We start from the raw sequence: 14,786 nt of genomic DNA, 5'->3' as shown, positions 1-14,786 counted from the left end.
AAAAGTGTAGAAGTCCCCCCACCCATGACTGGGTTCCCCTAGAGTTCTTAGCTCAGAGTTACCCATACCAAATCGCTAGCAAATTCATCCATTACAGTTTAGATTTTCCTACCCTCAATATTGGTTCCCACAGAGATTTTTTTGCTTCAGTAAGTGGTAATTCTCTATATTCACCCATTTTTTATTCCAGTTTGAGGGACAATAGTTTTCTTGTGGATCTAAAAAGAGTTGAGTTTTCTATTTGCTCAGCTTCTTATTTATTGTTAGGGCACTATGGCAATTTTCAAGCTTCTTATATGCTAAGCTAGAAACCACAAATCATATAGACTTTTAAATCTCTTAAGTTTCTCAAAGTGGAAAATATGAACCAAATTTATTTATAAATTCTTACATTTTTCAATTTATGTATTTTATAACTGAATATAATTAACCAAAGGAAGATTATTTCATTCATCTCTGTCTCTCTCTAAGAAAGACTTATATCTAATTTAGACTGAGATTTGAACCTTAATGACAGGGAGAGCTTAATAAAAGGCTCAGAAACTGTCTTAGGTTTGAATATCACCAAGGAGACAATGCAATCCTGTTTTTGTTTTTATTTGATTGGCTTTTAGATTTTAAAAAGGTTTTATTATAACTCTTAGTGAAGATATATATAGCAAGTTCTGGTATACTATGATATGCATATGCCTAGAGATCATTGCTTTGTACCAAATCATACCATAAAATTCTTGTAGCCTATGGAGAAAGTGGGATTGGGGTCACAATACTAAAACCTCCATCAGTGGACTACAGATGTAGATTAGTGGTAGAATGCTTACCTAGTATGCATAAGGCCCCAACACTACAAAAACAAAGAAATAAAACAAACAAAAGGATATGAGGCCGATCTGGCTGCAACATCTGTCACCCCATTGATTGCCAGGATTGATTTGGCTCATCTGGCTGGCTAGGCAAGTGTCACCCCTTCCTTCTTCACTGTTCCATGTGCGTCTCTCCCAAAAAGAATGACCATCCTTAATAGAGGACGACCATTCTTCAGTCAGGAGTATACAAGTAGCTGTGCTCCCCTGCTAGAACCTCCAAACAAGCTCTCAAAACAAAACAAAAAACAGACTTCATCAATGACTCATTTAAAAGAGATAGGAAGATAAGGGGTTAGAAGATGTAACTCAATGGTAGAGCAGTTACCAAACATGCACAAAGCCCTGGCTTTGATCTCCAATACTGCAAAAAATAAACAACTAAATAAATGTAGGAACTTAACTTAAAATGGCAACACAGATTCACACATTAAATGGTACTACATACTACCACAACAATACTACATATGGCAATATAACATTTCAATACCTAATACTATGTAAGTCATAATACATTATAGCAAAACAAATACAGCACTTTACCTTGATAAATAACTGAAGTTTTATCAATGCTTTTTGATACTACTTGAGATACCTAAAATATCATTAAAGGAGAAAATAAACAAAGAGAAATTATGGAACTAAGAAGAGAGAAGACAGGCAAAGAGAATGCCAGGTCACAGGTTTCTCACATCCAAAGCTGCCTACTAAAATCCAAGCTATGTATACACATGTAGGTTAATTTGTGACCCAGGACAAACAGCATTCAGGGTTCACTAAGAACTGAGTTTGGAGTAACGTGGAGAGCATAGCCCAGGGGTTAGAAAGACAGTCTTGAAGAAGGTTACAAGCTGATTGTGAACGTGACTTTATTACCTGGAAAAGGCTGCATAACCGAACTGTAAGCCAAAATACGCTTAATCCCAGGGGCTTTCACCCGGGAGAGGATGGTCCCATTTCTTTTCTTTGCTTGATAAATTTGTGTGTTGTCCTTTGCTGTGGTGATCCAATATATGAACTCCCCATCCACAGTTAAGCTAACAAGTGTTTCTCCTGATGATTAAAAACATAAAGAACATAAAATGGAGAAAAATTACACGCCTTAATTTTTCTAGTTTAAACATTGTATGGATCCCTTTTTCTATATTATAACAGCTAGATTTCAAATCTTTCTGGTTTTTAATATGAAAAAATTCTTATTTATGCCATTTGCCTCAATGGGATATTTTTTCATTTTAGCTTCACATCAAGTCAATAAGGTGAATACAATTATTATCAGCCTCATTTTATGAAAGTGAAAACTGAGACTTGAAGGAATTAAATTATCTACTGAAGACTGCAAAGGCACCCAAGGACAGAGCCAGGATTTCAAAACTGCCTGTGTGACTCCAAGTCAGACAATGTCAGTCCATCAACAGCAAATGAAAGCTACTGAACTCAGTGCCTTGCTCAGTACTTCTATCAGTGATTTGGGATTAATTTGCAGTAAATTATGTATTAAATAATAACATATGTAAAATATGTATTAAATTTGCAGATAACACTTTCACTATCAGGTTCAGTTACAGCCTTGAAATTTTTTTTAAAACGTCACAAAAGAATCAGGAAATGGATAATAGAAACAAACATAAAGTCCTAAATTCAGTTTCAAAATCAACTCTACAACAAATGGAAGAGATTCGGCTTAGTAATAGTTCATGTGAAATATACAATGGGTTTTTCAAATGGCAGGCAGACCAAAGACCTGATGTTACTTTCAGCAACAGTAAGAACAGTGCAAAAGTTCCTTGCACTCTGAACAGAACCCACTGAGAGTGCGATGTGATATGGGGGACATTTAAGAGTATATTAACTTACTGGTATGAAATCACAAGACAGTGACTAAGGTGAAGAAAGATCTAGAATCCATATCACCTCCTCAGATTAATTATAGATAACTTTTGTTTTTCCTCTAAATAAAATGCTTAGAATATACAAAAATAACTATCACTACATAATTGAGTGGCTGTCACAAGGAAAGTGATTAATTACTTTGTAAATTTAGAGGTCAGAATTGAGACCAATGTATGGGAGAAATGGAAAGAAAATTTTGGCAAAATATAAGAAAAAAATCTAATATTTAAAATTGTCAAAAAATAGAAAGATTTCCTTATAAAGCAGAAACTTTTTTTTAAAATTAATAAACTGGTTAAGAAAGGCTATTTTTATAGAGGGAATTTCTTCTAACAACATAACAACTAAACAATCTCTAAAGTCATTGTAGTTTTTTAATTTTAGAATTATGGATCTCAATTATTGATTTATAAAAGACTGACCAGGTCCATATCTATCTGTTAAAAGTTCACTTGATAATTCTTATGTAACAAATGCTGAAGAAAGGATTATTCTGACACTTGTTAAAATGGTAAATGGTCAAGAATAGAGCAATATAACAATAGAGAAAACAGATGTTGCAATACCATAAAGATAGTTGGGGGTTTAGAGTTGACAAGAATGAGGGAGCCAATGGATGGAAAATTGCTGAGAGGAGACATCAAGGGTAGGGATTCTTGTTAAACTAGCCTAGCAAAACTCTTGCTAAAGACAGAAAAAGGGCCTAGACATCAGGGTGGGGATGAAGAAGCTGGTCAGATATCAAGGATGAGGATTTCTCTAAACTGATGTGGTAGAATTATTGCTAAAATTGAACTCAGCAAGTATGTACATGGAAGACTAAGGTAAAGGCCTAGTAAAGAAGATTCAGAGGCATGTAACTAAGGCTTGCTCAAGGAAAGAGTCTTTGTCACAAATTTAACAGAAATAAGTAATTTTTCTAAGAGAAGTTCAAAATATCATCTCTACTCTTACTCCTATTGAGAGTACACAGAAATTGTTTCTAAAATGCTCTGGGACTCATATCAGCAAAAACAAATGTGCAACTATAATACGCACACCCACAAAAACACATTCACGATCTCAAAACTATTATGTGATTTGGTGTTACTTTCAGTAATGATGGAAATGTTTTAAAACTATATTGTCCGATACACTACCCATTAGCCACTTCTGGTTTTTGAGCATTTGAAATGTGGATAGTGTGACTGAAGGGTTAAATGTTTAATTTTATTTAATTTTAATTCATGTGCCTGATGATTACCCTATTGGAAAATGAGTACATATTAAGAGTATATGGGATATTTAAAGTATATTATTTTCCCTTGGAATTACTCCTAATTAGGAGACCTCTAAATCACTAGATTTTCAAAATTTTCCTTTACAAGTATGTGAATGTCAAGTATCAACCAACTCATGTGGAAAATGAAATCAAAATAGAAACAAAATAGGTCACTGATAAGATCATGGCTGTTGTAGTTAGGCCCAGCTTCAACTTCTCTACTAACTGTGGTCCTTTGGACAAGTTACTACATTCCTCAGCCCCAGTTTTCTCATCTGTAAAATAAGGATGCTTATACCTATCTCACACACGTATGGTGAAGATCAAATAAGATAATGCACATGGTAGCATACCTAAACTACAGAGTTAAATTCATTAAATTGTAGCTTTGCTATTAATTGCAATTTTTTAAAAAATACAGACTTATGAATAGGTCTACATAAAATTTTCCTGAAAACAACTTGATTTATATTCTATAAGAACACTTGGCTTAGTCCAGAGCGAATACCACATGAATATTCTTTTGAGTATATGTAGAATGCAAACTCTTTTTAATGAGACAGGAGAGGTTGCTGTTACTAATGAAGATGTTTGTACACATTAGCACATTACCAAGCATGACAGGCGATACTCTCCAACACTGGCATCCTTCCAGATCTGTGGCCCAGATCTCTTGCTCTTGGGCAAAGTATATCCATGGTTTCTCTTGGTCAGAGGTATCAATAGTCATTGCCCCACCTAACTCAAGTTCAGTCACATTACAAGAACATTGACTTCTTCCATTTTGTTGATTTGCAACTGTGGGTTGCAGAATGCGATGCAAGGTATGATTGATAATACTGCAGTAGAGCATCTGATAGCCCAAATCAGAAACCTCTGTCCAATACAAACGACTGCAGAGAGAAAAGTCACTCCAACTTAATGAGAGAAAAAAGGAAACATTTCAAATACTAGCTTCTAATAAAGTTCTACCATTCTTAGATATAGCCGTAAAAAAGAGTGTGTCCAAATGTCCAATAAACTTCTAAGGTGAAGGAATTCATAAGAACTCTAACTTGTAGTGTTTTCAATAATTTTAATTAGATGTGTTAACAACTAAAGTCTTGGACTATAATGACTTAGACACTTATAGTCCAATGTTCTTAAATGGCCATTAATAGCTGTAAATTCAAAATGTATTATCATTATGCCTATCTCCATTCTCTTCCTCTTGTTTCTGCTTCTTAATACTAGTTAACTAAATAACTAGTTTCAAATAGTCTATACTCCTGCTTATGGCACAAGTAAAAACATATTTTTCCAATTGCTACTCAGTTGCTAAGTGGAGGCCTTAAAATTTCTCTTACAAAGACCTTAATTAAGACAAGAAGGCTAAGCCCAGAACAGTTTTTTTGGTATAAGAGCTGCTGTCTGTCTGTTCACCTCATCTCCTCCCACTGTCTCAGCCCCATTCCTGTTCTTGCCAACTGATGATATTATAAAATTCCCTGGCACAAAAAAATCTACTATTGACTTCCTCCTAGTCACTGGCCTAACTTTTTAGCCTAGTCAAAATTTCAGTGTGGCAGCTGGGGGCATATGGTGGAGCACCTGCCTAATAAGCACAAGGTCCTGAGTTCAAACTACTATAACAAAAGCAAAAAAATGTCAGTATGGATTAAGATCACATATTTGTGTTGTGGCCCTGAAATTTGCATGCAGAATTATAAGTTAATAAGGTGACGCAGAACTCTAAGCATGTTATTTTCCCATCATTAATATTAAACCAAAAAGATTACAATAAATGGCTCTATGTCTATTTCATCACAATAGAAAAAGATACTCACACTCACATACCTTAAAAGAGGATATATAGTAAAAGAAATTATTGTTGAATTTGTGTTACAAATCTTCAGCTCCCTGGGATATTTCAGCTTGTGCTCAAGATCAACATCAAATATTTGTGTTCCATTTTGTGATTCTTTCAGCGCAAAGTAGAGGTGCCTTGAAATCCAGTCAATTGTAATAAGTGTAATATCAGAAACCAGTGCATCTCGGAAAAGCTTAACATTAGGTACAGAACACAGCCAAGAAGATAGTGTTAATTCTTTTTTTAATTTGAAGGTTTTTCTGTAATTAACCATATGACTTATTTACTGCACTTCTCCTTTTTAATTCAAAACATTAATGATTCTGGACTGTGCATTGTTATTAAATGAGTCCTCTTGTCAAACTGCATAAATTTTTTCCTAGATTCAACTACCATGGCTTCAGCTACAATCTACAGGGCACTGCTAACAATCTATATCTTCAGACAAGATCCTTCACTGATTACTAATTCAAATATCAAACCACCTACTGAACAATTCCATGTGAATTACCCCCAAAAAACAGAATTAAGCACTCCACCCCCAAAACCTCCTTTCTTCTTGCATTTTATATTTTTTATGGATTTCCAACATTCACCCAAGGAGCCAAGCCTGACAAATGTGGTTCCCCCTTGACTTCTTTCTCGTGCTTCTACACATAGTGAACTAGCCTCACTTTAAATGTCTATCCAATTTGTCCTCTCTTTTCTCACCTCACTGCCTATCACATAACTCAGGCTCTTAACCTTTCCTACCTGAATTTTCTGACAACCTGCTAACTGTCTCAGATTCAACCTTCTCTAAGTCATTATTCCCACTTATGTCAGGAGGTATTTCTAAAAGACAAATTGATCATGTCAATGACCCACTAAGTTTCTTTACTGACTTGCTGTTGGCTTCCAGACTGACATCTGACTCCTTGGCACATTTTGTAGAGGAGATCCATAATGATCACGATCCACCTACCTCCCCAGCTGCCTTTTCTCCACTGTCACCACCACCTCCATTCCAACTGTTCTCTATTTATAGCTCCTGAAATGCTTTAGCTCCCTTGTTTCCCTGCCTTTGCACTTACTACTCCCACTGTTTTTCCACCTTCACCTGACTAATGTTCTTTGTGCCCAAAATGTCTTTCCATTCTATCACCACTACCACCTCAGTCTGGATTAGTTCTCATTGTCTGCGATTCGACCACATCCTGCTCTCAGCTTAGTTCTACTAGCTTGTTTTCTATATTAGCTAATATTTATTGAGTGCCTACCTTATGCCAAATGTTATGCTATATGCTTTAAGAGAGTATCTCATTTCATTTTCTTAGAAACCCTATGATGAGATACTATTTACCCACACAGGTTAAATAACTTGGTCTTACTCACTGCTCTTACAAGTTGTAGAACCAGAAATAAGTTCTAGGGAATCAGACTCTAAACCTCACCCTCTTATCCACTATGCAATACTACCTTCCTAGCATAAGGATAATTACCAAACTAGTTTTGTTAAAAGCAAAGGCCTGTAATTGTTCACCTCTTATATAGCTTAGATCTAGAATGTCCCTCGAAGGCCCATATGTTAAATGCTTGGCCTCAGCTTGTGGTGCTATTAGGAAGTGGGGGAGTCTTTAGGAAATAAGGCCTAGTGGGAAGTCTTTAGGTCACTGGAGGTGTGTCCTCAGAGGGGATTGTGGTCTCTTTCTCTCTTTCCCTTCTAGGACACGAGGTGAACGGTTTTGCTCTCTCACATGCTTCCCACCATAATGTGCTGCCTTCATAGGCTCGAAAGTAACAGAGCCAAATAACCATGGACTGAGCCCCCTAAAACTTGAAATAAAATAACCCTTTTCTCTTTCTAAGTTGATTGTCTAGGTATTTTTTCTAGTAAGAGCTAACATACCTCTATATACCCAGGTTCTAACACAATTCTTTAAAACCAGTAACTGTTTGAAAATTAATCCTGAGTAACATTTGCCCAAAACTTAGTCTGCATTTATTTGTAACTAAATGATGATACATGTAGCTACTTTGTCAATCATTCTGATCTGAACAGCCAGTAACTGTAATTACAGGACAGTATGTTACACTGCTCTGCTTCCTTCATTTCGAAGGAATCGCAAGTGAAGTACCTCAGAGCTGGAATGATTACGCAAATTCAAAAGGAAGACTGAGTCTCCTTGAGCATAGTAGCCCATCTCATTATCAGCTGTGTATCCCACGGCACTGATAGCTCTTTCTGCTGAAAACGTCCATGCAACTTGATTCTGATCCATATCCAAAAACACTACCTCATTACCAAGAAGAGTTATAAGGTAAGGAAATGGGTTGATTTCTGCAAATAGAAAACAAGTAGATAATATGCATGAGAGAACTAACTTTAAGTTGGCAAAATCTCTTGAGTCACTATTAAACAGACTTGAAATTCATGGGCACTCTTGGGGTTCATCTAACACAGCAATCTAACTGAAGATCTTAGGCCTCCTACTCTCAGGCTTCTTTAAACATATTTTGGTGATGAGGAAAACTGATTATTTTATTTGACCTTAACTTCAGCTCAGAGATACTGTTCATATCCCTAAAGAAACCAAAGGGGAAAATGCTTTTTTTTACACAGATTGTAGATAACAAATACCTGATGTTTTAGACCTTGCTGTGTCAGAAAATGGTCCTGGACCTTTGGATGTGAAGACTCGAACCTAAAGAACAAAATAGGAAGCAAACAAACAAAAAGTTCATTGAAGAGTTTTCCCAGTGGCAATTAAGTTCTGAGACTGAGAAATTATTGAATGCTCCTTCCACACTCCTGATACACATCATAGTTTCAAATAGTTGCTTACATCTAAGTATACTGCAATAAATAAGGGGAAAAATATTACCCATACCCATGTAGTTGGGTGTTTTGGTCTAGAAAAGTACAAAGAAATGGTATGAAACTCTATTATAAATTTATAAAATAAAAAAAAGCATCCACGGTTTTAATGTATGCCATGAGTGGTGATGGATGTGCTGATTAACTTGATTTTGATAAACATTACACAATGTATACACATATCAAATCACATGTACACCTTGAATATATACAATTTTTATTCATCAATTAAATATTTTAAATAAATAAAAGGGCTCCAGCTACTTCCAATATTAAGTGACATAGAACATTTAACAGAAACAAAACCGTACCAATTATGGTAAACTCCTATAATCTCAGCACTTAAGAGGCTGATGAGCAAGGAGGATCACAGGTTCAAGGTCAGTCTAGGCTCCATAGCAAAACCTTGTATCAAAAACAGAAAAACTAAAAAAAAAAAAAAAAAATCAAATTTGAGTGGCAATAGATTATTTTGTCTTGACTGCTAATTTCTCTTTCTGCTCTGTCAAAAAACAGATGGGTACTAAGAAGTATCAACTCTGCAGACCCTCAGTGTTCATTTGCATAGGCATCTCAAGTCAAGGCATCCTGATTCACTGGGTGATATGATATGTTGGAAAGTACTCTAGAAGTTGGTTTACAGTGTATCAATTCCTAGCTCTGAAGCTTTAGTAAATGACTGATACAGCCAGAGACCAAGTTTTTTTTCACAGTATAAGGATAAAATGAGATAATGAATACCAAAGGACCAACCATTTTGCATGGCTTAATGCAGAATGATCACGTGGACACAAATGCATTACTATGAATCTGAAAAGTACCCCAAATATAGGAAAGTTGTAAGGACATCCTTTACGCCTGCTGTCCTCCTTCCCCTGTGTACTTCTGTTGCCTACTTGACACCTCTAATCATAGTGCAACTCAGATCATTGATAAGAGTGGGAATTCTTAACCTAATCCTTTAATTAACCTTCTGTTGCACTATCAAGACTACCATATCCCAGTTTTCTGTCTCATACCTGGAAGGCAACAATGGACCCAGGACCCATGCCCTCAAGTTGAAAAGACATCACTGAAGGCATGACGTTGACAGCAGTCCAGTCTTTGAATGTTTTGTTTGTGTCACTTTGATCGGATATATGATAGAAAATTTCAAATCTTGTTAACACACCATTTTCATGCTTAGGTTTATTCCATCTAAATTCCACCACAATTTCATTCTGGTTGAGATAGTTTCCATTTGGTAATATAAATATTCTGGGGTTCTCTGGTGCTGATGGAACTGAAAAGCAGAGGCACAGATAGGGCAAGAAAAGAATAAAAGGCTGACTTTTACCTCTTATGGTCAGGGTATATACATCTATATGAATGAGTGCATCTCTCTCATTCTTAAGACTCTTGTTGGGAGAATAATCCATAGATTTCTTCAGGAACTCATCCTGACATTTCAGCAAATCTTAATGACTTCTTTCATCCAAACCAAATCCCAACTGCTACTACTACTTAAGCACAACTTTCTCATCTGTGTCCTCTATAGACAGGTGGCCCCTTCTCCTTACAAAATGCAACTTTCACTGTCATTCTGATAGAGTGATTTAGCTAAAGATTGAAATAGCAGTCATTAATCGGGGAGGCAGCAATTTTAACAATCATCAGCCAGTCCTGGGTGTAAAATACAGGGACACAAGCCCTCTTACCCAAAACCCCTTAGGAGGCAGGAAACTATGAAAAAGGCTGATAACATCCCATTAGTATTGCTTGGGGGTCCCCAGTTATGTTAGAGACAAACCAACAATTCAATCTCTTAGTCCATTAGTCAAGAGAAATTTCTCTGCCTAATTTCCAAATCACATGCTTCTTAATGTTCATTACTCACTCACACCATTATTCAATATCCAAGCCTTCTTACATTGTACTTCTCACATGGGGTGACTTTTCTTGCTCCATCCTTCAGAACCCAGCTAAAATTTTGTTAATGTACTTATTCCTCTCCTAAGAATGTCTGAGGCAGCTTGACATAGATGTAGGCTTCATATTGTTTCCTACTCACTACAAACCACTACTGCTCAGTTATTACAGTCGCTTTCCTATTATGTTAGTGGCATATGTATTTATATCCACACTGTTTTATGAACTCCATCAGAGAAAGTATCTATTCTTATTTCCTGTTAAAGGTTTCCCAGATCTAGTATAGAAGGCTACATAGTAAATACTTAACAAATATTGGTCAATTTCAATTATCACTTGCTATATTGTAATTACCCTAAAGGTAAGGCCAAATCCTATCATTCTTCCTTACTGCCCTCCACATCCAGCAGATGTTGGCCCAGTCCCTAGTAGATCCCCTGAGGGATGCAGTCAAGTTCATTTTCACAGAATAGTGCCACCAAAGCTGATTATCTCAAGACAATCTCAAACAGAGCATACCTGGATCCAAATGCTAACTGCTCCACTATGTTCCTGCTGTGAGACTCATGGATAAATAGTGTTGGATGAATCATAACAGTTAAAAAATGCAATGATGAGTGGATAGCTAGGTTTATTGAGTTCTTACCACTTGCCAAACCCTGTGCTAGGAAGTGTAGGTAAATTAAATTAATATGAAGTTCACGTTTACCAACATCTACAAAAATGACAGAATGGCAATTCAGTGAAAACTCTGGATTGAGTTCTTGGCACTTAGTGGCCACATCGCTTGGGCAACTACTGGGCTTCCATTTTCTTATTTGCAAAATCAAGATTGTAACACCTGTGTGCCTCAGAGCTGTGTATCAAGTGAAATGATCTTACTGACACATAATAGGTATATGATAAATGTTTAATAAAGCTGTGATACATATAAATGTGCTTTGCATACTTTAAAGTGATGTACACATGTAAAGATATGGCTACTAGTCTTTTTAAAATACATTTACAAAAAAACCATAAAATTTACACATCAGTTATTCACTCACATAAAACCCTGAGTTACCATCTTTGTTAATACCTGCCTTCCAAGAAATTATCTCTGGTTTTCAATGCATATTCTCCTTATGAAATAGTTCACAAATTACCTAAAATATGTATCTGCACCTTTAATATTACTATAATCAAGTGAAACAATCTCTAAGAAATCTTTTAAACATTCTTTTGGAATAAATTGTGCAGGTTTATTTTAATGATGCTATTTTAATCTCCAAAATCCATTGAAAGAGTATTGAATCTAAACACATCTACAAAGCTAAAAGTTATTTTTAAATATTATTAACTATTCCAGATCATGAAAAGTAAGATTTGCTTCGTTTTTTTTTTTTTTTTTTAGAGAGAAATGTTTACCCCTGTACCTGTTTCAGGTGCTCGAAGTGATAGAGATGTTTTGGGACCCTTTCCCCAGTAAGTGTAAGGAGTGACAGAAAGATTAAATAAGGCATAGGGCTCCAGCCCTTCCACAGTAAATACAGGTAAATGTTGTTCAGTAGCCAGGAACTGAAATATAAACACGAAACATCATTTTCACAGAAGAAGAATTATAAAATTATTCATTCTTAAATAACTAAAATCTCCAAACTTTGGTTCACATGAAATCAACACTTGTAATTTTGGAAATGCTAATTTTGGTAATTCCTGTGTTTTACTTGATAGTCCAGTTAAAGTGTATCCAGCTTAGCAGTTTACACAAAGAGTTCAGAGACGTTGATGTCCACAGAACAGGAATGACTTTTATAACCAAATGCTATAAGAGAACAAAGGAGATGAGCATGGCTAATGGACAAAGTAAAATCAGTGTGTACAAATGGTACAGTCTGTTTGGGAAATGCTACTTGAACCAATACCATACCTTAGAATGAGCACTAAATTCCACACTGTAGAAAACTATACCCCAGTCCACAGCAGGGGGAGCATTCCATAGAACTTGGAAACTTGAAGTATTTCCTTCAATCCTAAATGAAGACTCTTGAACAGAATCTGGGATAACTTTAGGGGGAGAGGAAAAGTTCCCTATGGGATGGAAGAAAAAAAGAGGGTTTAGGATTATCAATCAGCATGGAATCATGGAAAATCAATAGAAATTGCTTGTCATTAGTACTAAATCAAAAGTTTCCCAGCACTGCAGAGGCAGTAGGATCATGAGTTCAAGGCCAGCCTGGCTACATTGTGAGTTCCAGGCCAGCCCCAGCTACATAGAGAACCTATCTCAAAAAAAAAAAAAAATCCTATGTGTATGTTTATGAAAATTGAACAATAAAACCTGTCAAAATTGTTTTAAGAGGGAAGGGGGCATAAGGGAGAATGATAAGAGGGTGAATCTAATTAAGATACATCATAAGCACATATGTAAATGTCACAATGAAACCCCCCTGTACAACTAATATATGCTCATAAAACTGCAAGGCAATCATCCTTTTCCAACTTTTTAGGCTATAAGTTTAGGTTAAAATTAAACTAAGTACATATAAAACAACAATACCTTTTTATTCTTTTAACATGATTCATTAAAAAATGCTCAACTGAAACATTTATTTAACAAAAGGTGTGGGCGGAAGGGATAGGCAAGAATAAAATATTGTACCTGGCAGAGGTTTGAGGGATGTCTGAATAATTGTGAACTGATTAAATTTGACTGGTTCAGAAACAGACACACCGGTTCTCTGACCTATTTCCTGAGCTGTGATAATCCTAAAACCATTGATCCAGAAGAGTCGACCACTATAGTACATCAATGCATTCTGAGAAATTTCGGAAGTGCTCCAGGCTGCAAATTCTGTGATGGTGACATCTCCAGCACTGCTAAAACATAATACCAGTTAGTGCTTGCATTTAGAGTGGGGGAAGGGTTGGCACTGGTGAGGCTATGTGCTTGTATGTATGTGCATTTTTGTGTATGAAAAAAAGAGAAAATAATTTGCAACAATTGTCAATATTTTAGTTCCATATTAAATTGACTTTTTAATATTTTTCTTCAAGTAACAAATGGTCTATAGGTTTTTGTTGTCAGTGTGATAAGGCAATAGCAAGATTATACACAGGTTGCAGCTTTTAACAAACATTTTTGATTTGGATAGTACTCTACATAGAAGTCCCAACCTGAATTCTCACTACCTCATTAGCATAGAGATAATATCTTTGCTTTATTACATGTGCTCCTATAACCCTTGCATTGCTAGAAGAAAGACATAAAGCAAGGTATGTCTGAGACTCAGAAATAAGGTTACCATCTAGAAATGAAACCAGCAAAAAAAAAATACACACGTATAAATTTGCCATCTGTACAAAAGTCTCACCAAGAGTGTATAGATGTAAGGCAGAAGGGCTTTGAAACCAACCAAAAACAACAAAAGTAGCCCAGTGCTGGAGATAGCAAGTTAGTTGGAATTCTGTTATAATTTTATCTTCAGAAGAGGAAAGCCTATATGTCTGAGGTATGTGAAAAAGGGAGATACCAGAAGACCAAGAATTTGTGAGCATTCACCTCAAACTGACAAGGACAATTTTTCCTAAATGTGGTAGCCATGATAACTCCTTTTGTAGAGACACAGAATAGCTCTGGCACTCGCAGAATTTGTCATAAACTCTGACACTAGTGTGGGTGGACACTCTTCCACTCTACCCAAGAAACTACCTCACATTTAACGCAGTTCACATGACACCAAGAAGGCATGTCCACATGCCCACATGAATGAATTTGCAGTGGAGGAGATACTTCAGAGGCAGATGGAGCTCCAGTCTAATCAAACATGAAACTTTCAGCAAATAATTTAACCTTTCATTTAACTATCTGTAAAATGTGGATATAACAGTACCAAAAATTTTGCATATAGATGAAGCTTATCTCATTTCATCATGGCTTTCTCAAGAAATTAAAAGATGGGCTGGGTGTGGTGGCACACACCTATAATCCCAACCCTCAGGGGTCTGAGGCTGGAGGAACTTGAGTTCAAGGGCCATCAGGGATACATAGTAAGACCTTGTGTCAGAAAAAAAATGAAATAAAAAGATGGATTAATGAAGCAATTCCATGACTCCCACCACTCTATCATGAACAGCCAGGCATAACAAGATAAGTAGCGAAAACCTATTCAAAAG

The 14,786-nt window shown here is 36.1% G+C and overlaps 1 protein-coding gene across 10 annotated transcripts in view; it reads right to left on the bottom strand.

The window, feature by feature from the left end:
* Ros1 (ROS proto-oncogene 1, receptor tyrosine kinase) overlaps positions 1-14,786 on the bottom strand; it is a 128,351-nt gene that overhangs the window by 50,785 nt on the left and 62,780 nt on the right. For 9 of the 10 annotated variants that reach the window (XR_012448800.1, XR_012448798.1, XR_012448802.1 and 6 more), the window contains 9 exons: positions 13,273-13,490; positions 12,541-12,701; positions 12,047-12,188; positions 9,743-10,005; positions 8,487-8,550; positions 7,984-8,186; positions 5,854-6,059; positions 4,630-4,910; positions 1,740-1,916 (listed from right to left, as the gene is read on the bottom strand). Coding sequence is in view for 4 of the 10 variants with exons in the window: in XM_074075738.1 (XP_073931839.1) it covers positions 1,740-1,916; positions 4,630-4,910; positions 5,854-6,059; positions 7,984-8,186; positions 8,487-8,550; positions 9,743-10,005; positions 12,047-12,188; positions 12,541-12,701; positions 13,273-13,490 (1,715 nt within the window). In the remaining 6 variants the exon portion in view is untranslated. The remainder of the gene's footprint in view (positions 1-1,739; positions 1,917-4,629; positions 4,911-5,853; positions 6,060-7,983; positions 8,187-8,486; positions 8,551-9,742; positions 10,006-12,046; positions 12,189-12,540; positions 12,702-13,272; positions 13,491-14,786) is intronic. The other variant, XM_074075741.1, reaches the window with a different exon arrangement.

Source organism: Castor canadensis, chromosome 1, assembly GCF_047511655.1.
Source record: "Castor canadensis chromosome 1, mCasCan1.hap1v2, whole genome shotgun sequence".
NCBI classification, from domain to species: Eukaryota; Metazoa; Chordata; class Mammalia; order Rodentia; family Castoridae; genus Castor; species Castor canadensis.
Note: the sequence above shows the minus strand (reverse complement) of the source record. Positions and strands in the feature narration are given on the sequence as shown.